This window comes from Calliphora vicina, chromosome 2, assembly GCF_958450345.1.
Source record: "Calliphora vicina chromosome 2, idCalVici1.1, whole genome shotgun sequence".
Lineage (NCBI taxonomy): Eukaryota > Metazoa > Arthropoda > Insecta > Diptera > Calliphoridae > Calliphora > Calliphora vicina.
The window spans coordinates 20,874,858-20,900,760 of NC_088781.1; the positions used below are offsets into that span (position 1 = coordinate 20,874,858).

Below are 25,903 nucleotides of genomic sequence, written 5' to 3' on the forward strand. Positions count from 1 at the left end.
ATCACTTAAATAGATATATTTTAAGATCATGGCCTTCATCTATTTCAATGTAATCATTATAAATGTCATCCTCAATATCACTTTCGACGACCGTTTTAAAATCACATTCTCCATCACATTCAACTCCACTTTAATCTAAGTTAATATTTAGATTATGCGATTCTTCAAATATTTCGCCAGCTAAATAACAAATATTTTATTCCGTACCTTTTATTTTCATTGGTTCAAGTCCTAAGTTAAACATTTTGAAAGATTTGTTTTTAGAATTGTAACTTCTTGCAGTAATATTTATATATTTATAGAAGGAGCTATCGGAACACTCATCTACAGTGACCGAAAGTCCCTATGTCTTTAGTTATTTGTCGAATTTCAGAAAAAATACAAATGTGAGTCAATATTACTTATTTGAATTAGGAATTATGAAAAATTTTAAGCAATTTAATAAACTTAAATATTATTCGATTATTCTACATAAAATTGTTCGAATTACTCGTTATTCGAAAATAGCCATTTTTAAATTATTCGAATAATTATTCGTAAGAAATTATTCGATTAATCGAACGATCATTAGTCGAATGAATACCCTAGTTGTAATGTTAATAGTCTTAATAATTCTATATAAAATTTATATTTGTTCCATTCATAATAATCTAATTTTTCTATTGTGACTTGAGTTGTGTGAAAAAAATTCGGTTATTTCAACCGTAATGACTATCGGTTGCTAGAACCAAAAAAAATCTGTGAATATAATATAATAATTCAATTAGCAACAAATTTGGCCATAGCAACGAATCTGAATATTGTAAATTTAAGAAGAAAATTTATATAGAAATTCCCGAAAATTTACCAAAAAATATTCCGGGAAATCTTTCCCGCTTAGGAACCCTAACCTAGACCTAGTAATATAATAAAAAATTCACTGCCTAGTTTTATAAAATTCAAAATGTAAAAACCGTCCGCAAATACTTCTTTCAGAAACAATATTGAAATTACACAACAGTTTTACTTTCAATCACACTATGAACATTTTCTCTTTAATACCCCTTTGTGAGTGCAGTTACCCACGCCCCTGTTAGCTTTTGCTTTTGATTCTCTTTGCAGTGAGAAAAATCAATTTTTTTTATACAGCAGAAAGAAAAGTACTAGTAGATTGTCATTAAAATATGTTTGAATTTCTATTAACGAAATTAAGTTAACAATAAATATTACAACAAATTCAACTATTATTTGAAATACTTACATGGATAAATGTTTGAGTAGTTGATTTTTTATAAGAGAAACCATTTTTAAATATTTTCTTTTCTTATTATTGCAAATATTATTTGATTTGATGGATGAATCGTCCGTCGTCTAATTGTGGTTAAAGAAGAAACATTGAAATTTGTTTGTTGGTTGTTTTTATTTTAATTTACACTTGATATTTATTTAAGCTATTAATTTTTTAGGCGTTTTTTTTAATTTTGTATACATTTAACAAGCAACGAAATGCAAGAAAAATAATCATTGGATTTTTATTTTTTATATTTATTTTGTATTTTTTAAGTTGCTGTGTTGGTATTTTTGTTGCTTTTTTCTTTTACTTTGATTCACTAGATTTTTTTACACTTGCTGGCACTCACTCAATCACACACACTGGAACACACTTTCTTACACTATTATCAATAGCTTTTATTTATTTGATTTTTTGCATTCAAGACATATTTTTTTGTATTTTCCTTAATTTCTTATCTTTAATAATTTTGTGGAAGTTTTATTTATAAGAAATTATTCTAGCTTCTTATTACATTTGAAGCATATTTTGTGTAAATAATAATTGTATTACACAAAGAAAAATTATGCACAAGAACTTTTCTATTAGCTTTTTTTGTTCACTGCTGCTATCTATCTATCCGTTACACGAACCGTTCTCTTCGAATTACTAAACACAATTGTTCTTTCTCTCTTATTGCAAAAACAAGTTATCAATTTGACAGCTGTTTTTAAGTGAATAAATAATGCAAAAACATAAACAAAAATGTTAAAGAAAATGGGTAATAAAGCACAGAAACAAGTGGCAAATATTTAAATTTATTTGATTTATTATAGAATTTTATATTTTCAACAGTTATTTGTTGTATAAATTGATTTATTTCGAACTTAAATTGTTATTAATAAATCATTGGCCACCGCCTGTTTAAACTTTAAAGCAACCGTCATTCCTTTATTTATGTTGACGTTTGCAATTCTTCCATAAAAGAGCATGGAATAAAAGAAGAGAGAAAGAAAAAAGCTCAATAACCTTTATTTTATGCTGACATTTATTTGTTTTATTTTGTTTATGTGTTTTATTATTTTTTTTGTTACTCCTAAATAAAACCAGTGCTGTATGATTTAGGGGGGTTAATTGGACCGTCTTTGAAATTATGTACAATAAGCCCTTGCTTAAATCACGTAATAACAATCAAATGAATTCTGTTCGAAATTTTATTTTCGACATTGTTCTAAATTTTTAGTTAAAAATTTCCTTCAAAATGTCCAAAAATCCAGTTTATGGGTAACACTTCAGAACTTAACAAACATTCTTATGTCTTGCTTAGTTCTTGAGTTATGGGCTTGCATAACATTGGATTATTTTAATAATAATGGTTTTAAACTCAAGGTTTTATCTAATTATATTTTCCTTTGTACCAGGTTGAGCAGAAAGGTTTTTTTATATCAAATAGCGGATTGGCTTAGTAAATTTAGTCTGTGAAGAAAGCCAGCGACTGGATGGAAGAATTTTAAACTCTGGTGAATATCAAAGTCAGATTCGCTTAATGATTTTGTTTATTTTAAATATCTGATCGCATGGTTTAAATTATTTAGTAATATAAATCGTAGCTGGAAAGATCTTAACAAATACCTATATGAGGGAAATATTTTAGAGAATTGGACTAGAAATATGTTTAACCCTCCGTTAGTCGCAATTATTTTCAATCGAGACTAGTCGCAATGTATCAAATTGTTATCAATAAAAGAAAAGCGCGTTTGAAAATAATCTCTTTACTTTTTATTTGGAAAACATAAAAACTATTAAATTCAAAGTATTTAAAATAATAATAAAAATAAAATTGCAATAAAAATATATTTTTATCAAAAAATAGCTTAAAACTTTAGGGTGTTTATTAAAATTTAGAATAAAAAATTGTCTGCCTGTATCAACCAGATCAGTTGCGACTAACGGAGGGTTAAAAATGTGTCTCGTAAGACTTAACGCATCACAATGTTTTAGAAACTTTTTATTTTGGAAAAAAATCGGAATTGTTTCTGAGGTGTGTTTAAGTTGAGTTATATTTTCAAAAGTTCGCAAAATTTGTTAAATTTTTCGAATGTCACTTGAAAAAACTTAAATTTTTGAAAAATTTAAGCAATTCTTTAAAAGTTTGGAGAGTACGTGTTCTATTCTTGGTGCTCTAACATCAACAAGAAGTACCTTAAACTGCGGCAAACTACCACATCTTTAAAATGCTGAAGTCAAAGTTTAATTGGATAATGCGCGCACATAATTTATTTAAAATTCCAAAAAATACAAAATTCTGTATATTTGGGTTTCATTTTGAACCATCTATATCATTCCGCAAAAAGAGTTATCAGAATTTTAAATATACTATAAAAATGAACATTACATTAACGAATTCTCTAATACAACAAAGTTTAATATGCAATATCCAAGATTTAGAGGCCCATCACTCGAATATTAAGCCCCATTGACAAATAAGAATTTGCTTTACATCTGGAGTGGCCCCAAAATTGAGATCGCTTTGAAAATAAAATATATATTCCTGTGTACAGTATAAAAAGCTCAATATATGTATAGTAAGAATTTAGCATCTGGAGTAGCTACCAAATAGAGATCACTTTGAGCAAAAAACGACTTTATTTCTATTCTTGAGAGTTTACAGAATCAGAAACGTATTTAAATCATACAATTCTTGTACTAATATAAAATATATACATATAAACATTTGAAAATGTATTTTTATCTTGTTTTACTTGATCTATTTCCCTCCGTGTATTAATTGACGTCCTTGCATACAATTAACATAAACAAATGCCAAATATTTCAACCCTGTTAGAAGTTTGCTTTTTGCAAACAACAAAAATTCAAAGAGAACACGCAACAAACAATTAAGAGAAAAATTAGATACATCTGTCAAATAACGGAAAAAAGCTAAAGAAAAAAAGACGAAAAGATTTTTTTTTGGTAAAACAAATTTGAAAAATTAATTTTTTACGAAGAATTTTCCAAAAATAATTGCTAAAAACGGGAAAATAACATGTCCCAAACCCCAGATGAATTGGTGCAAAGTGTTTGTGAAGTAACTGGAACGAATGAGGCAGAAGCTAAGCATTTGTTGGCAGCATGCAACAATGATGTCGAAGCTGCTGTAGCATTATTTTTTGAAGGTGGTGGAGTCGCCACAGCCACAGAAGATGCTGAGGCAAATTTGCCCATAATAGACGATGATGATGGTGTAAGGGCACCTATAGCACCAATACGAGAACAATTGATAGGACCTGAAGATGATAATTTTTATGCTGCCGCACCACCACCACCGCCAACCGGACGTTTGGCACGCAGTGCTAGCAGACGGGTGAAGGTATGTCCTCTGAGAGATTTTGCTCGAGAAGGCGCTTTAATGGAAGAACAACTGCAGGCTTCGGGTAGCTATGTGTCTTTGAATAGTTTATATGAACCAGCATCGAATAGTCGTGCCAGTTCAAGACGAACTCGTGCTGCTGATATGGTTACAACAGCTCAAGCGACCGAGACTAAGAAAAGCCGTTTGGAAGATTTATTTCGTCCACCGACAGATATAGCGTACGCTGGCAGCTTTCAGGCGGCACGTTCGCGATCTGAAGCCTTGAAACAGTGGCTGCTGGTGAATGTGCAGAGCGATACTTTCGATTCGCAGCTGTTGAATCGTGATGTTTGGCCAGACAAGGCGTTGCGAAAACTGATGAAAAGACAATTTCTGTTATGGCAGGTAGGTAAAGATCATTAGAAAGTTTAAAAACTAAAGAACTTTCTGTTAAGGCTGAAAGTTTGTTTTCGTGTTCTATTTGAAAAATCGATTCACTCAAACACGTGAGTAAATTTTTATAAAAAAAATAATTTTTTAAGCTTTAATAAAGAAGATATGTTTATTAGCTTAAAAACACTGCTCCTAACACTTAAAAACACTTTCATTTCAGGTTGATGCTGATTCTTCCGAAGGTCGTCGTTTTGTGGCCTTTTACCACTGTGCCAAGTTGCCGTATCTGTGTGTCATTGATCCTCGCACCGGTGAGGAGATTTGGAAAAGTCCAAATCCCACACAATCTACAATACTCAATGATTTGAAGCAATTTCTCATCGATCACAAGGACTTCAGTCAGGAATTGGAAGACGATATGGGCCCATCAACCTCTACCAAACGTGCGGCAACGGCCATTTGTCTGGACAGTGACGGCGATGAAGCTAGCAAAATCAATATCGAAGATGATGAGGGCAATTCGAATGCCAGTAGTTCTTCCCAGTCGCAGAAGACTAATCCCAAGAAACGAAGTAAAATTATGGAGTTGTCCGAAGAGGAACAAATTGCTTTGGCCATACGCAATTCAATGCAAGAAAATGAGAAGGCAGCCGCCAAAAATCGCAAATCGAATGGAACTGCCGTTAATGCTGAAGCAGCCGATGATGATGCGGCCAGTGACTTTGGCAGTGTTGAGGAATTCGTCGAGGATGACATCAAAAGTGCCTGTGAACGCACATCTTATGAAGAACAATTGGGTTCGAATAAGGACGAACTCACTATGATTAAACTAAGACTTATCAATGCCGAAGGCGCCGATGAAGTTGTCCAATTGCGTTGGCCTTCCGATACGAAATTGGAAGTGTTGTACTCTTATATTTCACAATGTCATTCTTATATTCCAAAATGTGGCTACAAGTTAATTTGTGCTTTTCCACGTAAAACTCTTGAAACTGAAAATAATGATAGTACATTAAAGGAGTATGGTTTACATCCCTCTGCCAATTTACACATCACTTTAGATGACTAAATAAACACTCACACTAACTCACTCACCCATTATTAATCTTTGTCACTATCATTGTTTTCTATTAGATTTTGATTGGGTCTTACGGACGATAGACTCGTCTCCAGACTTTTGTTTATTTTCCTATACATTTTTTTTTCTTCTTTTTAATACTTGTCTAATTTTAATTATTTTCTATATATATTTGTCTAATTTTTTAGTATTTTATTTCCTTTGTGTATGTTTATATTGGTTTGCCTCCCATATAGAAAAATGGGAGGGGGACGTAATTTATTGTAGATGTTCACTTTGATATACATACAACATATTATTATAATTATTAAAACAAAAGTAAAATAAACATTTAATTAAGTCCATGTTAAGGTATAATTCCAAACATTAATACGTTCTATTGCGTTTTATTTTCAATGAAAAGGATGTAGGATTAAACAAGTAAAAGTTTTATATTACGATCTCCGATTTTTTGTGCATTTCGTACATAAACATTTATCTGGTCCTCCCGATTTGGTTAATTTTTTATTTTCTTTTACTAGAAGATATCAGTTACAGGTTAAACCTATGTGGTTGTTATAAGATACATAAGTTAGCATTGTGAACATATAAAATCAAAAAAACTTCATCTTCAAATTTGAAATACATAAATTTAGAAATACATTTTTTTAAAGCTTTAAAAACATTGATAATTTTAAATCATAAAATCTATTAAAAGAAACAAAAAATTAAAAATTTTAAAAAATATTTTATTTTACAACCCATAAAATTGATTTTTCCAGAAATTTAAACTTTGCTAACCCATAAGTAGGCACCATAGGAAAAAATTTAATTCTTTTACCTTTTTCATGTATTTTGACCATCTAAATATCCGAATATCGCAAAGTTATGTTCAGTAAAGTTGTTAAGCTCAACTCCAGCTACAACATAGTTAATAAAGAAAAGTGGTATTTTTGGTTTTCATTGAGTGGAACCCTTTTTTTCGTTAGTTATCTTACAAAACTCAATTAAAATCATCTAATACTGTATCCAAAGAAAAAATATAGTTGTATAAGTTCTCATTTGGTTCAAAAGTTGTGATTTTTGTAACGAAAAATTAAAATGACGCCACTGTGCGACGTCTTGCTGATGCTTTTTGAGAAGATACTTCTTCTTTGAGGTAAATGAAGCTTGATCTCTCTTCTCCATCTTGGATAGATATGCTCCTAGCTTTCTCTTCCTTCCCCTGTCCTCATCGGTAGGAGATGATGCCTGTGCCTTCTGACTGTTAGTAGAAATCACAGTGATATCTGGCTCCTCGAACTTTTGAGTGGTACTAAATTCACCAAGAGAGTCTCGATAATCCCAGAAGCCAGCCCACATCCAAACGCTAACATGCCCTTCATGCTCCATTATCCTGGTATGAACATCTGTTACTGAGTGGGTACTGATCAAAAGGTAGCTGGGTTTGAAGCTACGATTTTCTAATTTAGAGAGGGCTCTTACCAAAGTCTTCCAGCAAACATTTTTTTCACTAAAGTTTTTTTACAAAAACATTTTTTAAGATAAGTTTCGGCACAGCTAAATAATATAGCACTCCTACTTGTTTTGTGAATTGCGAATTAATTCATTGTCTTAAATCTCTAGTACTTTTACTCAGAAAAAATACTACATATTAATCGAACATGACTTTTTTCCCTAACTTGTTTCAGATAAATTTATATAAATTTTTTCAAGCCTTCTATTCCATTTCCAATTATATTTCAGAAATTTCTAATTGTACATATTTCAGAAAATTTTTATAGCCAATGGAAATTTATGAAATACAAATCGAAATTTCTGAAAAACAATTAGAAACAGTTTGAGTATAAATTAAAAATTCTGAAATACAATTGGAAAATTCGGAAATATAATTGTTGAAACTTTATTTCTGTGTATAGATTAAATTCCTTATTGAAGGCCTGTTTCACGATATCGAAAGAAAAATGAGTCGAACAAATTTGTATGAAAGTATTAGTTAGTGAGTAGTTTGTAAGCCATATTTGGCCCAATTAATAAATTGTATTAATTATCAACAAAAAAAAAAACTATTCGAAAGAATTTTAAAAACTGAGTGTTTTTCATACAAATTTTTTCGGCTCATTTTTCTTTCGACATCGTGGAACAGGCAGTGAATCTTACAAATTTTTTTTAATAAATATTTCTGAATGATTAAATTTGTCTTCAATTGAATTTGTCTTCAAAAATCTATTACAAAACGCTTATGACAATTTTTATTGCCTTCACCTTTGTGAGAAGGGTATATATAAGTTTGTCATTCCTTTTGTAATTTCCACAATATAATTTTCCGACCCTATAAAGTCGATTAAGCCATGTACGTCTGTCTGCCTGTTATGAGGAAAAAACAGGACAAACTCTATTTTTGACCTATTACTAAGTCATTAATATAGACAATATGGATACTTAATGATAGATATTTCAAAAACATTTGAAACGACGTATATAAGACGTATATATTAAGTTGGACCTACAATGGGTCAACATCGGAAAAAAATTTTTTAACCCGAATTTTTTTCTCACAATAAAAATTAAAAAAACAATTTTTTTTTAAAATATAAAAAACAAAAATTTAAAATAACAATTCGAAAAATTTTTTTTCCCAAAATATGAAAAAAAAAAAATTTAAAAAAAAATTTCCAACAAATTAAAAAAAACTGGAAAAAAAATAAATTTTGTTTACCTACAAATATTTAAAATTTGTATTTTGAAGTATAATTGAAGGTGAAGGGTATATAAGATTCGTCACAGCCGAATATAAATCTCTTACTTGTTTCAATTCATTTTGTAATAGGAAAACGGTAACGTAATTTTCGATTATTTCAGTAACGATAATTGTTGTTATGGTATACTTTGGTGGTTATGGTCAAAGTATACGTTATGGTATTGAAATACTGTCAACCTTAATCAAAAGAAAAGTATTAATTTTGTTTTATATTTAAAATATATTAATTTATTTTTAATAATTCCAACATTTAAATAAAATATATTAAATATATACAGGATTCATTCTTTAAAAAATAAAATTCTTTAAAATTTTCAATAGTTTGTTTGATTTGTTTTGTTTGTTGGTACATTTTGGGGGAAACACCTCATAATTCAGTTCCAATTTTGGATTTTTCTCGTTTTACTTAAAACTAAATACTTATCTATAAAGTAAGTATATAAATACAGTATATAGAATATATATATAGTATAATATAATATGTATGTAAGTATGTATAAAAAATAATCTAAAATTGAGCTTACAAGCTATTAAAATTGTTTTTCTGTTCTGTTTTTCAGTAAGAATCTAATAATAAAGACATTTTATGTAAAAAAAATAAAATGTTTCTAGGAAGTTCTTTGTTTTTTGTTTAGGAGACAATTTCAAATGGAGGGTGTATTGTTGTGGTTTTTCTTATTCAATTGAGCACATGGACAGTTTTAAAAAACTTTTTTAGTTTAGGGTTTTTATAGATTAGTTGTTCATTTTTTTTAAAAAAGGTTTTGAAAAACCTTTGCATAAAGGAAGACTTACTTAAAATGAGTGTAAAAAAGAAAAACTTTAAGACTTAGTATCTAAAAAGAAATTTAAAGTAACCAGACTAATGCAACCCAAAGCCCACATTAAAATAAAAGCCAACCAGTATATACTGCGAAAGGGACTTTGGAAATCATTGACCACACCACTGCCCAACAGTTCACGGCAAGTATTGCGCGCATAATATACCAAAGCTATGGGTATTATGTATTGTATTCCCGCTCCTGCATAACTACCCGTAAAGGCTACCAAACTTGTTAAATTCTCCGTAAAGTAAGTGATGGCAAATGGTGGCAATATCGCCATTAAAGGAAATAAAATGCGTCTTACAAAGAAATTATATGACTCATAACGTGTCATATCTAAGAATAAAGTTTGCAAATTATTACGCAATGTTATGGCTATAATGGGAAAACTGGCCGATAGTGTAAATACTGGAAACAGAGCCAAAAAATAGTCTATCACCACCAATAATTCGGCCTTAAAACTATGATCATCTGTTTGATCTGGTATAAAATTCAATGTATACAAATCTTGTAAACGTTCAAATGCAAAGATGCCAGTCATGGCCAGCAATATGTAAAATAAACAGATGACTATATAATCAGCACACAATATTCGTCGCACGGCCAATTTATCACGTATGGGAGCCAACAGACTAGGCAACGAATGATGACACATAAAGGAATAAACACAAGCACCAAACAAAGCGGGCACCCCATAAACATTCATAGATACGGGATGACCTTTAGCTCCATCGGTTATTAGCAATTTCAATGCAATAGAGATCATGAATATGAAAGCTGTAATTAAATAAAATATGAATCATATTAGATAAATATAAAAATGGAATGAATATTGGTCCTACTTACCACACCATCTAAATACGACGGTAATGATTTGTAAATATTTTGTTTTTTGTACACTAAATGCCACAAATGGTCCAAAGATAATGGTAAATCCTATCAAAAATAAACGATACACTTCCAGACGTGTTAGATTATGAGTGTGCCAGCATTGTCGTATGTCATCATCGGTGTCATTACTGTTCGCTCCCAAATGTAATGCCTCAATATTGAGATCTAGATCGTCGGTCAAATTGGTGGAATTTTGATGATCACTGAAAAGAGAGTGAGAGGGAAATATTTTACATTGATTAAAAATGGAGAAATAACTAAAATCGAAGAACCATTTTTTTTTATTTATTTTCAACAACCCAGCTTATATCTAAATCTTAGTTATCTTCAAAACTACATGACTATATTCGGCCATGCCGAATCTTATATACAATTCACCAAATTAATCTTTAAAATAAAAATTTTAAATACTTTTAGGTAAAAAATTTAATTTTTTTTTAATTTTTATTCCATTTTCTTTTTGTTTTTAATTTTTTTTCAGATTTTTTTTTTAAATTTTTCAGAATTTTTTTTTAAAAAATTTTTCAGAATTTTTTTTTCACAAAAAAAAATTTAAAATAACAATCGAATTTTTTTTACAAAAAATTAAAAAAACAACTGGAAAAAAAATTAATTTTTTTTTTACCTAAAAATATTTAAAATTTTTAAGTATAATTTGGTGAAGGGTATATAAGATTCGGCACAGCCGAATATAGCACTCTTACTTGTTTTTTAAACAATTTTTCAGAATTTTTTTTTTTTTAATTTTTAATTTTTTTTTTTATATTAGTGAAAAAATTTTTTAGCAAAAAAACGGGTTTATTATATTAGTATTACTTATATTATATTAGTAAACCATACACGAAATCCTGTACAGAGCCCTGCGGGACTCGGAATTCAATATAAAGTTCTCGGATCAAGTACCATCTATTACTACACTTATATTACGTTCACGAAGGAAACATGATATAAAACGTGAAAATTCTACTTCCACACAGAACGAGTTAAATTTCGAAACTATTCCATCACACCACACGGCCAAATGCTTTCAAAATGTCAAGTGCGATTACCACTATTCCGAAAGAAAAAATCATTAGGTCCCCAGTTGAACTACTCTGTCATTCAGAAATCTATTCGATTCTAAATAATTGAAAAGGTGTTCTCTATAACCTTCTATAGCGCAGAACAAATAGCCGTAAAAATTGGGTCTTTGATAGTGTGGGTTGGCGTGGGGTGTATGTATGTCAGCTGCAGGACCTGGAAATCTTGTATTCATTGCAATTACAATGAACAACCGAGACTACTTACAAATTTTAAAGGACAATCTGAAAGTAAGTGCTGAAAAATTAGGTCCTGTAACACCCATAGCACACCGCAATAATTCTTAAGGAGTGACTATTGTATAACATGCGTAAGCAGTTATATTCAACTCCGCAATCTCCTGGGCTTAAACCAATAGAGCTCCTGCGGGAAATTTTAGACCGGAATATTGGAAAACGAAGCATTTCATCTAAGGACGAACTCTGAATCCTCTTTAACGGAAGAGAGGGTGCGAAATTACAAAAGATATACAGCTGCGGTCAAAATAATAGCACCACGACATTCATATTGTTTTATAATAATATTACATAAAAACTGTTAAATTAATTTTTGTTGTTTTTGTATAAATTTATGCTTAATTCAATGAACTTTCGAACCTTAAAAATAGTTTTGAAAATTAGATGCAAATTTTAAAGAAAAACTTCATAATATATAAATACCTAAGAAATTCATCAGTCAAAAAAATAGCACCAATATAGAAATCGATTAAAATAAACAAAAATTAACCAGGACAAAATTTAATTTAGTAACAATTATTATGGTTTGTATCGTTCTTAACACGTTATTATTAAAAGTAAAATATTATTGTCTTTTGTTTTCGTATTTTTTGGACAAAAAGAGACCGACCACATAAAGATTCTTAAATTTTAAAAATTTTGTATCGAACTTGTATGCCAAATATATTTTTTCATTCCCCAAAATAAATTCTTAAATATTGTTGCTTTCCTTTTTGTGACTTTTGGCCATATATTTTTTATAAAATTATGTTTGGGGATATCGTATCCTGTCCTACGACATTGACCTTTTAGCTTGAAACCCAAATTTATATCAGTTTATCATTCCATAGATCATTCCTATGGTCATAATTTCATTGATTTATATCTGAGTATGATTTTATCAAGCATTTGATCATATAAGATTGAATTATTTATTCCACATATTCAATATATTCTTCGAATGTTATAATAGAAAAACCACAATCAAACTATAATCTTAAAATCTGTGTGTTTGTAAAATAAGATGAATATATTATCTTAAATTTTGGTTGAAATTGGATTTGGAGGACTTTCTATAGAAGTCTGATATCAAACAATATAATTTGTTTAATTATTTGACCAAAAAGTGTTTTGGTACTTGAATGTTGAAAAATGGTGTTAGAGGATGTTATATTGTTATTGGTGAAACTTTTCTAGAATTTAAATAATTTAAATTTTGTTATTGTAATGGTCAGCGAATAACTGCAACACTAGTCGTCACTTTTGACCACCGTGCAGAACTTAAATGCCTGATTTTCGAAACGGTGGGCCAAGAGTGTTATGATTAAAAGCGATAAGCGGTTGCGCAACCTAACATTTATATTTTTATTTCATCGCAATGTTTTTTTAAAACCATTTTTAATTATCTATAAATAGTTTTATTCTGAATTTAATTTGTATGTTAAGAAATCATAATTTTTTAAACTAGAGCTCACATGTACCACTTTTTTTGTTACTAAAAAAATTAGAAAAGTAAAATTAATTTTTTTGTTTTTAATTTTATTCATTTCGATATAAATAGATTCAAATAATAATTTAATGGCGATTTTTTAAAACAAAAACATGAATAGTCTATATTTTTTCGACAATTTCTTACGATGGTGCTATTATTTTGACCGGCACTGTAACTGAATATCTTGGAAACTCTATGAAAAGAGAACTAGAGGCCGTAATTAAGCTGAATGGGGGAATGGGGAACAAAATATAAACTTTTTATTTTCGGGTTTTGGTGATATAAAATAGAGCGTTATCCATCAACTGTATATTAAATTTTAACGTTGTTTTTGGGTACTTTTCTCATAAATTTTCCACGAAATCGATTTTAATTTTCAAAGTTTTTTTAAAATAATAAAAGATTAAACCATAGAGAATTATACATAGAGACGAGACACTCCGATTTGTCAAACAAAAATACAACAAATCATATCTTTGATACAATAACAAAATACATTGAGTTACATGTATTTTGTTGTTGCAAGAGATAGGTTTTTGACAACAGACTTAGGTTTTTGACAATTACGTCTTGTCTCTATGTTACCCTATGGATTAAATTCTAAATTTAATTTTAAGTTTAATCAAGCTTATATATTTCTTTCTATAATTAAAATATTTAGCTTCATATATGCACATGCGTGCTGTATACTAAATTTTGACTCTGACTGTATATCTAATGATAGATATTTCAAAATCCATTGCATTGAATGGGAAAAATATTTTTCAAAAAAAAATTTTTTCACTAATAAATTTAAAAAAAAAAATTTTGAAAAAAATTTAAAAACAATTTCGAAAATTTTTTATTTTTTTTTTAAATTTTGAAAAAAAAAATTTTAATTTTGTTTACCTACAGAACACCTCTAATGTTTCTTCTTAGAGTCTATTTACATTAAGGATTATTTATGGGATAATTCACTTCAGTATTGTTTTTGGTTGTTTGTCAAATATGTAGATGATAAGCAAGGGGTGTTGGAAAATATTAAAGAAGTCGCATGGATTTGCGATTACACAGGTTTTTTGTTCGTGATTAGTTCTTTTTTGTGTTGTATATAGATAAAAGGTTGAAGATACACATTTTTATGTATAAGATTAAAAATTATTTCGGAATAATCTTTAAGAGAATAGAATAATCCCTATTAATCCTGCTTACAAATACTGATAGTATCTTACAGTTAAAGAATGATAGACAAAAGAAATGTACATACATATACATTTTGAAAATATAGAAATTTATAGAATATTTGCTACTCTTGCAAATATATTACGAAGGGTGATTACTTATATAGTTATACTAAATTTAATTTGACTGTGATGAGGAATTTACATTTTTAGTAGGAGTTGGGACGTATTGGATATACAAAAATAATAAATGCAAATGATTATTTATGCAAACGCAGTAATTTTGAAATCTAAATTTTCATAAAAAGTGGCCTTTCCAACTTTATGATTTTCTTTGGAATATATTTGCTAAATATTTATATATTAACACAAATCGTTATACTTTCATTGTATGTATTCTTATTTCAAAGACAATCAACGACACTTAATTTAGCTAGTTCATATATTACATTTTCATTTTGTTCTTTTTTATCTCCCTAATAACGAATCTAATAGAAACACTTCAGTTGATTGATTCACAATAAATACAACACAAATACATGTACTTTACAAACCCATTTTTATCAGAAACATGTGCCTTTTAACCTTGAAATATTTTTAGAATAAAAATTTTAAAAATAATTTTTTTTATGAATGCGATTAAATGTAATTGATCACTAGAGAGTAAAAAAGAACCCGTTAAAAATTAAGCTATATATGTAAATAATTTAAAAATAAGAAAACAAATGCGGTTTCTTTTAATACAAAAATATATAAAATCGAAATTTAACCACAGCTTTTCAATAAGAAATCTAATACATAATTCCTTGCTTCATATAAATTAATTGCTATATTAAATCAGCCTATATTCCTCATCAAATATAAAAAACTAGTAGCATAGAGAAATACACATAGATCGGAAACTGTCATGTCAAAGACCTAACTCAGTTGCCAAAAACCTAACAAAGTGCGATTATTTTGAGTAATTTTTTGGTTTGAGTTTTTATCTAGTCTATGTGTATTTCTCTATGGCTAGTAGTTGCTATTTATACATAAAAATTTCTTGATTACACTTTCAAATAAATTTCGACATTTCCATTTTTACCTTTTATGACTATTTCACACTCATTTACTTTATTTTGATTGTAGCAAAAAGTTGCTAATTAAATGCCATATTATCTTATACATTCAAATTAATTTTCTTAAGACTTTTTTTATGTTTATACAAATAAATTTTGTAAACTTTAATTTTGAATAATGAATTTATGATATTATGGACTACAAGTAAAGCAGAATACTTGAAATCATTAGAAATGATCACAAGTAGAGCTAAAAGTAAAACCATAACTAAGTATTATTAGTAATAATTCTAAACTGAACAAAAAATAAACTTTTCTTACTCTTATTTCGAACTAATGTACATAACTTGGGTTTTAATAAATCTCATTTCTACCAACTGACAAAGGTCATATTTGAATAGGATTTCAGTTAGAGATATAGATTCCCGAAAGGAATTTCTAAATAACTGAAGCTTAACCATTCCGAATTGAACGTTTTACATCGCTCTTAAGTTATGTTGTCTGGCACTATAGCCAAACGCATATTGTCATTTTAAAAACATAAGTAGCAACATCTCCAAACAATGAGCTATTTCTAAAACTTCCTCAAGATTCACATTTTATTCACTATAGTGCTGGGGGCGAATTACCGTATTCGTGATCGAATGAACTGTCGTATTGAAAAATGATTTCGATATCGAAATTATGCTATTTAAATTCGGTAAAATCGGTCCACAAAAGAGATATACATAAGCAAAAAACCACGACATAAGCAAAAAGCCTCGATTTTAATTAAACCTATTCAACGACATATATAATGCCATATATATTCGGTCCGACAATGGGTTAAAATCGGGAATAATATTTGTTAACCCTGATTGTTTTTACTACCCAAACTTTTTTTCAATGGGTGAGACACCCAAATTTTTTTCACCAATTAACAGTCGAAATGCCAAATACTGCGAAACTGTTACGCTTCCCAGATATTTCCAAAATTTCTAGGCCAACTTTCAAAAAACACTTGTATACACAACTTCATGAAGAAGTTTTGTTTTTTGTTAACAAAAATAAACAATTTCACACACTGACACACATAAATATTAACTTACCAAAACAAATCACGCATACTTTTGGCAACAGCAGCTGAATAAATACTTAAATCGCCGTACAGGTAAATAGAAATGCAAAGATAGAAGAATACCCGACCGAAATCATTAAAGAACAATGTGGCCATTTCACCCAATTCAAATTTCTGATCCAATTTATAATAGACCAAAGTGGAGCCATGAGCATACAAAGGCATACGTTCCAGACGTGCTGTAGCATCATGACTGTGTGGTAGCAGGGAAGCCATGGGATCATCGGTATCGAAATCATTTTCATCTACTGAGGCTGATGCGGAGGGTAGATCTTCTTGCGAGTCAAACTATAAAGCAAGAATAAACAAAATATAAAATAAGCTTTTAACCAGTAGATGTTTGAACAAAATTCAATAATTTCAATTTAATAAAAAGGGAACAGGGTGCCTACATCGTAACTACGTTTAAGAACCTGTAAATTTTGCCACGTTTTCACTGCATTGGCGGCCGCCATGGCTTCAATGATAAAGGTGACGGTTATATAGGATATGATGGCCAATAAAATGATTATAATCAAGGATAAAAACCAGCCAGCTTTAGCAAATACTCCCGGTAGAGTAAGGGCACCAGTGCCCACAATTATATTGAAGATAAATATGAAACCCACCTAGAAGAAAAGTTGAATAAATTAGTAGCTTATAATTAAAACAAAAAATAAAACTTACCCAGTTGGAATACGTAGCATTATTACTATTAACTCCATTTAATGAGGCCCGTGTAGCCGTTCTAATATGTTCAGGCATTTTATGAACTTTCTGCCTATTTTATATTTGTTATTTTTTGGCAGATAGTTAGTAGTACGCTGCTTGTGATTCACTGCTCTAAAGATAAATGCGTGTGCTGTTGTGGATATATTCAACTTTTCTTCATGACCATTGCCCGTATTTTTTGCTCTTTTGTGCGTTTGTTGCTATGAATTTTTCCAGAGCTCTGAGCTTGGTTTACCCGTTGTCTGGCTTATCGTGGTTGTCGCAGTTCTATAGTGAAAATTTCCACAATCTTTCTTTCTTTTTTTTTTGTATTATGCCGATTTTCTTTGTTGTTTAGCAATGGTATACAAATTGTTTTTGAATTTTGCCTTGTTCTTTGATTTCTGTTTTATTTACATCTAATTTTTTTATTTATCTCTTTTGCTCTCTTCCATTTTCTATTTCTTCTATTGCAATTTAGAGATGTGTCATAAACGATTTATCGATTACTTCAGCAGCAAGGTTGCCATTTTAAGATACATATAAAAATCGTTAGAATATGCTAGCATTTCAATGAAATTTGAAAATTGTAACATTTCTATTTAGGTATGCTCTAAAGAAATCAAAATCTGTGTAAATTTCGAAACCAAAAATATTTTTTAATATAAAATCAATGCAATTCCTTCAATATCATGAATTTTTATATCGAAAAATCATTGTATTTTTAAAGAAATGAAGGCGATTATAATTTTTTTTGGTTTGATGTAGATTTTTGTATAAATTTTGAAATTTTGAAATTGTAAAATTAATACCAAAAATAACATTAATTGTATATTGAAAAAATTAAAAAAATCATTTATTTTTCAAGAAATAAAGATGAAATAAATTTTGTTTGCTTTGATATAGATTTAAAAAAAATTAAAAAAACAAAAGTCGAAAGTTTTTAAAAATCGAAAAAAGTCGAAAGGTCGAAAAGTCGACTTTTTGTTTCAACTATAGAACCCTAGTATTAACATGCCCTTAAAAGAAAAACATGCAAATTATGTACTATCAAATCGATTCCAAAATTATTAAATTATTCTGAAACTGTGAAATATCTTATGGTTGGTTCCATACTATCGACAGTCGCTAATTGATAGCGGTCCCAAATTATCCCTTCCATATTTGTTGGCTTGTTATTACAAAAATATCGAATATTTCTGTTTATAAAACCACTAGGGTAGGGTGTAACTTACCGACTTCAGAAATTCCTCTAACCATTTGTTTGATCTGTGGAAATCAACGGTGGGGATCTGTGTATATCTCGTATTGTTAATATAATTAATAATTTACTAAATTACTTGTATTTGGTAAAATATCTACATAAATTTTATTGTTTTTGCACTGAAATATGAATTTTTTAAACATTTGCCGTTTTTTTTTAAGAGTTGCAATAAAAAAATTGTACTAGAAACTACTACTGAATTGTAAAGTGTTCTTTAACTACCAAATAACACAACCACTCAAATGAGCTCATGACAAATGTTCTCTTTATTTTGACCGGCTGTTTCAATTGTTGTTGTTTTCTATTTATTTCTAATGCCTTAACAACATTGTAACAAGTACATAATCGCCCATATTTCGAATAAAAACATGTCCAAGCCCATAACATTTGTTACCGGAAATGCCAAAAAACTGGAAGAGTTGGTGGCCATTCTGGGACCCAACTTTCCACGTCCAGTAATATCTAAGAAAATTGATCTACCCGAGTTGCAGGGAGAAATAGAGGAAATTGCTGTTAAGAAATGCAAAGAAGCAGCACGTCAAGTGGACGGCCCGGTGTTAGTGGAAGACACATGTTTATGTTTCAATGCCTTGAAGGGTCTGCCAGGTAAGTGGTTCACATGGTTTTATTTTAAAAATAAGAGTTAATCATAATTTTTAACACATTTTTAGGTCCCTATATCAAGTGGTTTTTGGAAAAACTTCAACCCGAGGGTTTGCACAATCTTTTGGCTGGCTGGCCAGATAAATCGGCCAAAGCTGTGTGCACTTTAGCTTTTTGTGAGGGCCAAGACTCGGAACCTATTATCTTTCAAGGCGTTACTGAGGGCAGTATTGTGGAACCTCGAGGTAGTCGGGATTTTGGTTGGGATCCCATATTCCAACCCACTGGTTATGAGTTGACTTATGCCCAGCTACCTAAAGAGGAAAAGAATAAGATTTCTCATAGATTTAGAGCATTGGATGCTTTCCAAAAGCATTTTGGTGTTGCGAAATAGATTTTAAGTCAAATCAATTTTGTATTTTTTAAGTTGAAGTGATGTACTTGTATTTTAAATACAATAACAAAAATTAAAGTTAAATTAATAAATTAATTTTATACCAACATTTTTGTTTCCGTTTCTACTTAGAAAAGCAGATTTTATTCGAAACTTGAAGAACTAGCATTTACTAATGTTAGTTCTTCAAGTTTCTGCAACGCACATAAACCTGACTGTTCTTATTTATTTGCAAATAAAATAAAAATTTTTATTACAGTTGACGGACTCCAAAAAAAGTCCAAGCTTTATCCGGAATTTTTTTTCTTTACAAACCATCTCCTGAAAATTTCGAATCAAATAAAAAAATATCAGCCAAATCGCTCCAGTCGTTCTCACGTGATGTCATTACATACATGGACCATTTCATTTTTATATATATAGATTTACTGGAAAACGATTTTGCAATTAAAAATTCCATGAGAGCTTTAGAGTTTTCGAAACATTTAGGAATTAAAAAAAATTAGATAAAATTTATTTTGATTTCGGCAATAGACAATAGAATTAATTCTTTCGCACCTTTGTTATGAATCAAATAAAACAAACCTTTATTTTTTATGAATAAATAAAAATTATATTTTTATTATTACTTGGCATTTATACACAACAGTATGTACAGTAGAAGTAGTTTTTTTTCGTATTTTCTTTAATTGTACGCATAAAATATTGTGAGATTTATTACATTACTATTTACTTAAGTCATTATAGGTGTGAAGGCTTATTTATTAAATACTGTATAAATTCTAATAGAACACTAAAACAAAAGGATAAAACTGCTTAAATATTAGACACACAATTAATTAATAAAACAATTTAAGGTAAAAGTTTTTCTTCATCTGGATGAGGCAGATGATTTGAGCCGGTAACAATTTTAATGGGCCCTGCTGTATTAGTGGCCTTCTTGGGATCATAGCCGTACATAAATATCGAAGCAATGACCAAGGCGGCACCAAAAGTAAATTGTAAAGTTAGATTAAAGTTGAAAATGTAAATTGAAGCCACACAGGAGATAATAATGGCCAAAGAGGTGGCAAAGCCCTTTAAAATATTATCGGCATATTTAACCACAACGGCCACAATTAAACCACCGCCTGCCTGTAGGAATATTAAGTACCAAATGAATAGATCATAACCAAAGAAGAAACCATGTTCGAAAATTTTCGTATAATCACTAACGAAACAAGTGATGGTACCAAAGGGTATGCTCAATAAGGACAGTTGGACATTACGCATCCACACGGAAATATCTGCACCTTTAAGGATCTTTTCAAAGTATATGCCAGCAAAACCGGACAGGAAACAAGCACCCAAAGCTGCTAGCAGACCCAATAAAGGTTTTTGTTCGGGTCCAGTAGAGGCGGCAGCTGAAGATGCTGTTGCTGCAGCTCCATCGGTTACTGATTGAGCCAATTGCACTAGTATAACACCCATTAGCAGTAAGATTAAAGCTCCCCATTGTGTGGTTAACAGCTTTTTCCTTAATATCACTACGGCAAACATGGCGGTTGTGAGAATTTTCAATTGATATGTTACTTGATAGGTGGCCGCATCCAAATGTGAAGCGGATACATAGAGTAGATTGTTTTGCACAATGTATACTAGAGAGGGTACGCAAACTTTCAATGTATCCATGGGATTGGCAATAATGGTTTTGTGCAAAGTTTTTATGAATTTCTGGACATCTTTGCCCTCTTCATTGAATACTAGAAACAGGCAGGTGACAAGTTTAACAACCTCAGACATGAGGACAGCTGAAATTATAGGGGAGAGAGAAATGATTATTATGATGTAAAAAAGTTTTTGTTTAAGTGAATAACAAAGAGAAAAAGTTTTATTTGCTGAAAATGCTTTATTATCTAAAAAAGATTTACACACTAACTATAAAAGCTTTCTTCTCTTAAACATTTTTTAAATGTTTAGCTTTTTTCTAAATTAGCCTAATTCACAAAAAATATTTTTCACCAAATAGGCTTTATAAATTGAAAAACTTTTAATCTAAAAACGCTTTTGGATGAGAAAAGGTTTTAGACTAAAAAAGCTGTTTGACTAGATAAGATTTGAGAATAAATCAGCTTTTTGATTTTATTCTTAAACAAGTTTTTTGACTTTTTGAAACTGTTTTATACTATAAAAGCTTTTTCGCTAGAAAACAGTTTAAACTAAAAAAGCTTTTAGACTAACAAAGCATTTTGACTAAAAATATTTATGACCAAAAAAGCTTTTTGGATAATAAAGCTTTTAGCTTAAAAAGTTTTTTGTCTAAAATAGCTATTTTACTAGAAGAGCTTTAAGACTTTTAAACTAAAAAAAGTTTTTGAATAGAAAAGCTTTTAGACTTTAAAAAATCTTTTTCGCTAGAATTTTAAACTTTAAAAAAGCTTGTTGACTAGAAAAGCTTTTAGACTTTAAAAAAGCTTTTTGACTTTAAAAAGGCATTTTGACTAGAAAAGCTTTTAGACTTTAAAGAAGCTTTTTGACTAGAAAAGCTTTTAGACTTTAAAAAAGCTTTTTGGCTAGAAAAGCTTTTAGACTAGAAAGGCTTTTAGACTTTAAAAAAGCTTTTTGACTAGAAAGGCTTTTAAACTTGAAAAGCATTTATACAAAAAAGGTTTTTGGATAAAACAGATATTTAGCTAGAAGAGCTTTAAGACTAAAAAAGCTTTATGACTAGAAAAGCTTTAGACTTTATAAAAGCTTTTAGAATAAAAATCCTTTTAGACTTGAAAAGCTTTTAGATCAAAAAAGCTTTGGACAAAATGACTTTTTCATTATCAGTCTTCACAAAAAAAAGCTTTTAAACCAAAAAAATGTTTTTCAAAAAAGGGATATAAAAAAAAATTAAAAAAAAAACTATTTCGTTAAATAAGCTTTTTTACTAAAAATCTAATACTAATACTAATCTTTTCATCAAAAAGCTTTTAATAAAGTTATAAAGTTGCAGTATATTTTTATGTTCATCGCATATGCAAATTATACTTTACAAAAGACTAAATTCAGTAACGAAAGTGTAATTTTTAATGAGTTCTCAGTTCGGGTTGTTTCAAATTTATTGTTGTATAGCTCAAATTATTGTTGTTCTTGCTAAATTCCTGTGTAAATTTCATTAATGTTAAAACATTTTGGTATTGGCTCATGCAATTGATTTTTTAGTATATCTATAAAGTAATTAAGAAACGTACACTCAACTTTAAGTGCTTGTAAAAAAAAAAACGAAGACATCATATATTTCTCAATGCCAAATTGAAGATAACTAACTGAATGTTGCAATTTTTCAGTGGAAACAAAAAATAAGATATCAAGTACATAGAAATACGACGTCTTCATCATCAATGTTTAAAATAACACGTTTACAAATACAAATTAGCAAAAAACCATATGCTGTTAAGTAAATAAAAAAACAGCATCTAACTAAATTAATATTTACCTAAGCATTTTGGCTATAATAAATTTAATATTTGCTTTTTTAGAAAAATTTTTAGTAAAATTTAAAATCTATTTTTTTGATAAAATTAACATTTGCAGCATAATAATTTTTTCTGTAAAAAGTTTAATTTTAAGAGCTTTAATGTCTTTCTTCTGTAGCTTAGAAGCTTAGAACCAATTTGACTAATTTCTAAGAAATGTCTATCGAAATAGGTACATACATATTTATTTCGAACTAAAATTTTAAACTTAATTCAAATGATTTGAACTACATTAACAAAATAGTAACAAAACTAATATTCTTCATCTATTCAAATAGGGTGCCAACAAATAAAAATTTCCATACACCAAGTGTTGATGTCAACACTTTGCCTCCTTCTCCATACTCACCCGTTGAACTTAGAAATCTATCACCGGGTCGTGTGCGGGCATAACGCATGGATAAGCCCAAAACGGCATTTTGCAATGTTAAAGTTATTAAACTAATGTATTTTAAATGATTGGCATTCACTGAAATTAAAAAACATAATAAATCATTAAATACCATTGAACACAAAGTAATTAAATATTATTGTTATTACAGCAGGTGTAACTAACTTACTGTGAATATTCATGATGAATTAAAGTTTTCTTCAAAGTTGGTAACAGACACACACACACTATTATTTTCTTTTAGTTTTTTTGAAATAAATCTTATTTGTTTTATATATTTTTATTTGTTATTTATAAAATAAACATGTTATAAATCTTTTTTCGTTTAAACTAAATAAAATAAAGTATTTTTAATAAAAGAAAATGTTGAAAAAGAAATTTTATACTTCTTTATTCAACCACTTTACTCTTTTGACGTTGTTCGACAACTCTTCTTCATTTACCATCCACGTAAACAAAATAACAAAAACACACAAAATTTTAAACCGAAAAGAAAAGGAAATACAAAAACAGAGTATTTACTAAAGAGAACAACACAATATTTGACGTTTATCGAAAAGTGTTGGTTTTGTTGTTGTGGTTGTTTTAAATAAGAAAATGCAAAAACAACAAACACTGTAGTTAGAAAAAATGCGCCATTTGAAATAAAATAGCGGGTTTTGTATTGTTTATTAGATAAAGTATATATTTTTTCAACAATTTGGACTCTATATTAATTACATTGTACGTTTGTTAGTTTTATATTTCAATTAATTTTAGTTTTGTTTTAATCGTATAGGCAATTAGTTTCTTTCTAATTTTAACTTTGTGTTTTGGCTTTTTCCGGCAGTGGGCATCACCTATAATTTCATGTACTTTTAAATTGTTCAACTTTAGTTTGAATTTTTTGAGATAAATATTGTTTTTTGTTTATTTTAATTAATAAGAACAACTACATGGGTATGTATTTGGGTTATTTATGGCGTATACTTTATATTAGTTGTTTTTGTATAGAAAAAACACCACTTCCGTTTTTTTTTTTGAGATAAAATTTTGTATTTGCTGATAAAATTTTCATAAAATATAGTGTTTCATACATATTTAAGTAAATATTAGAGTGTCCAAAAAAACGGCAAATTTGAAAAACCGGTTTAACCGAAAAGTTTTTGAAAAAACTGGTTTTGATTATTGCCTTTTAAAAAAACTGATTAAACGGTTTAGGTTTTTGTCTTCAAAAAAACCTGTTAACCGGTATAAATTAAATTTTTATTTAATATGAAATTGTGAACTAAATCTTCGGAAATTTTGCATTTTTTAATTCTTAAGGCTCTATATTTATGCTATTTTTTATATCTTTTACGAAATATTATCAAATGCTTTAATTTTCTATAAAACAAATCAATATTTTTAAAAATGGTATCAAAGTTTTTCATAAAGATGTTTGAATGAGCTTTAGAAAATATATTGCATTAAAACCGGTTAACCGTCTTATAAAAATCGGTTTCTCAAAAAACCCGAAACCGGTGGAGTTTACAAAGATGAAAAAAACGGTTTTCGGGTTTGGATACTCTAGTAAATATGTATTCGAATGAAAAACATTTTTCAATTTAGAATAACAACTTATTCGATCAATAATTCTCGATTAATCGAATAAATTTATATTCAAGTTAAAATTAATAAAATATAGTTTATTTAAACAAAAATTTGGACAAAACTATCTTAAAGAAAGAAGACCAATAGTTGATACATTGTTTATAAAACAAATTTTGTATGGAAATTTGATATACAATACATAAATTACCGTTACCGCTAAGCTACCGTAATCTCAATAATGGAGTTTATTGAAATCTACAAAATTTAAAATATAATAAAATAGGCACAAACTTTGTCAACTTATTTTTATACCCTACACCACCTTGTGTGTAAAACATTCATATAAAACCCGCTTCCGAAAATCAACATAAATAACTTTCATAAATACATAAATCACACGACCAATCACCATGAAGATTGGTTCATCATTGGTCATAGCTCCCATATAAGGCCCTTTTCCGAAAATCACGAAACTCACGAATATAAATTATTGACATTTTTAAAAAATGTTTTTGCTCCTTTACTTATTGTAGGGTATTATATGGTCGGGCTTGACCAACCATACTTTCTTACTTGTTTACTCTGTAAATTGTAAAATAGTTTGATTTAAAGTTCATGGCCATCTTTAAATAGCTTTAAATAAAATTGTGTTTTTTTGAAACTGCTTGAAAATACTAAAAATTCATAAACATTTATTTTTTTTTTAAATTTGATACTAAAATTATTTTTTTATAAACCCTCATGATTTAAAGATTATTTTCGAACATAAGTTAGAATTTTCGAATTTAATTTTCGAACATAATATTGCTTTGCCATTAGGTTTATTCATGATTTAGA

General features: G+C 29.0%; 5 protein-coding genes across 8 annotated transcripts in view; 2 read left to right on the forward strand and 3 right to left on the reverse strand.

The window, feature by feature from the left end:
* The window catches only part of LOC135949837 (bridge-like lipid transfer protein family member 3B), an 89,841-nt gene extending 87,938 nt beyond the window's left edge, over nucleotides 1–1,903 (reverse strand). For all 3 annotated transcript variants that reach the window (XM_065499283.1, XM_065499282.1, XM_065499281.1), the window contains exon 1: nucleotides 1,241–1,903. In XM_065499283.1, the coding sequence (XP_065355355.1) occupies nucleotides 1,241–1,284 (44 nt within the window). In that variant the 5' untranslated portion in view covers nucleotides 1,285–1,903. The remainder of the gene's footprint in view (nucleotides 1–1,240) is intronic.
* Nucleotides 1,904–4,184: 2,281 nt separating this feature from the next.
* On the forward strand, nucleotides 4,185–6,436 carry LOC135951276 (UBX domain-containing protein 7). The gene is made up of 2 exons (XM_065500894.1): nucleotides 4,185–5,006; nucleotides 5,215–6,436. The coding sequence occupies exons 1-2, from the start codon at nucleotides 4,296–4,298 to the stop codon at nucleotides 6,061–6,063; spliced, it is 1,560 nt and encodes a 519-aa protein (XP_065356966.1). The 5' UTR covers nucleotides 4,185–4,295; the 3' UTR covers nucleotides 6,064–6,436.
* A 2,576-nt stretch (nucleotides 6,437–9,012) lies between these two features.
* Nucleotides 9,013–17,808, reverse strand: LOC135951157 (transmembrane protein 104 homolog). 2 transcript variants are annotated; one of them, XM_065500745.1, is made up of 5 exons: nucleotides 17,316–17,808; nucleotides 17,063–17,257; nucleotides 16,621–16,937; nucleotides 10,483–10,730; nucleotides 9,013–10,413 (listed from the first exon to the last, which is right to left on the reverse strand). In XM_065500745.1, exons 1-5 carry the CDS (start codon nucleotides 17,391–17,393, stop codon nucleotides 9,635–9,637), a joined length of 1,617 nt encoding a protein of 538 aa, XP_065356817.1. In that variant the 5' UTR covers nucleotides 17,394–17,808; the 3' UTR covers nucleotides 9,013–9,634. The 2 variants fall into 2 exon arrangements, with proteins under 2 accessions (XP_065356817.1, XP_065356816.1); XM_065500744.1 differs by having other exon boundaries at nucleotides 17,042–17,257; nucleotides 17,316–17,807.
* Nucleotides 17,809–18,893: 1,085 nt separating this feature from the next.
* On the forward strand, nucleotides 18,894–19,709 carry LOC135950964 (inosine triphosphate pyrophosphatase). The gene is made up of 2 exons (XM_065500503.1): nucleotides 18,894–19,209; nucleotides 19,275–19,709. The coding sequence occupies exons 1-2, from the start codon at nucleotides 18,972–18,974 to the stop codon at nucleotides 19,598–19,600; spliced, it is 564 nt and encodes a 187-aa protein (XP_065356575.1). The 5' UTR covers nucleotides 18,894–18,971; the 3' UTR covers nucleotides 19,601–19,709.
* Nucleotides 19,710–20,186: 477 nt separating this feature from the next.
* Nucleotides 20,187–23,825, reverse strand: Ugalt (UDP-galactose transporter). Its single transcript, XM_065501021.1, has 3 exons — nucleotides 23,664–23,825; nucleotides 23,453–23,572; nucleotides 20,187–21,390 (listed from the first exon to the last, which is right to left on the reverse strand). The coding sequence occupies exons 1-3, from the start codon at nucleotides 23,674–23,676 to the stop codon at nucleotides 20,453–20,455; spliced, it is 1,071 nt and encodes a 356-aa protein (XP_065357093.1). The 5' UTR covers nucleotides 23,677–23,825; the 3' UTR covers nucleotides 20,187–20,452.
* Between the last annotated feature and the right edge of the window lie 2,078 nt (nucleotides 23,826–25,903).

Excerpts from the sequence above, each read along its gene's own strand:
- LOC135951276 (XM_065500894.1), top strand. The coding sequence starts at position 4,296 with ATGTCCCAAACCCCAGATGAATTGGTGCAAAGTGTTTGTGAAGTAACT. Across the intron at positions 5,007-5,214 it reads GACAATTTCTGTTATGGCAG|GTTGATGCTGATTCTTCCGA; the intron begins GTAGGTAAAGAT and ends CTTTCATTTCAG.
- LOC135951157 (XM_065500744.1), bottom strand. The coding sequence starts at position 17,393 with ATGCCTGAACATATTAGAACGGCTACACGGGCCTCATTAAATGGAGTT. Across the intron at positions 16,938-17,041 it reads TTCTTAAACGTAGTTACGAT|TTTGACTCGCAAGAAGATCT; the intron begins GTAGGCACCCTG and ends CTTGCTTTATAG. Across the intron at positions 10,731-16,620 it reads AGTATGCGTGATTTGTTTTG|TGATCATCAAAATTCCACCA; the intron begins GTAAGTTAATAT and ends CTCTCTTTTCAG.
- LOC135950964 (XM_065500503.1), top strand. The coding sequence starts at position 18,972 with ATGTCCAAGCCCATAACATTTGTTACCGGAAATGCCAAAAAACTGGAA. Across the intron at positions 19,210-19,274 it reads TGCCTTGAAGGGTCTGCCAG|GTCCCTATATCAAGTGGTTT; the intron begins GTAAGTGGTTCA and ends ACACATTTTTAG.
- Ugalt (XM_065501021.1), bottom strand. Across the intron at positions 21,391-23,452 it reads TAGATTTCTAAGTTCAACGG|CTGTCCTCATGTCTGAGGTT; the intron begins GTGAGTATGGAG and ends CTATAATTTCAG.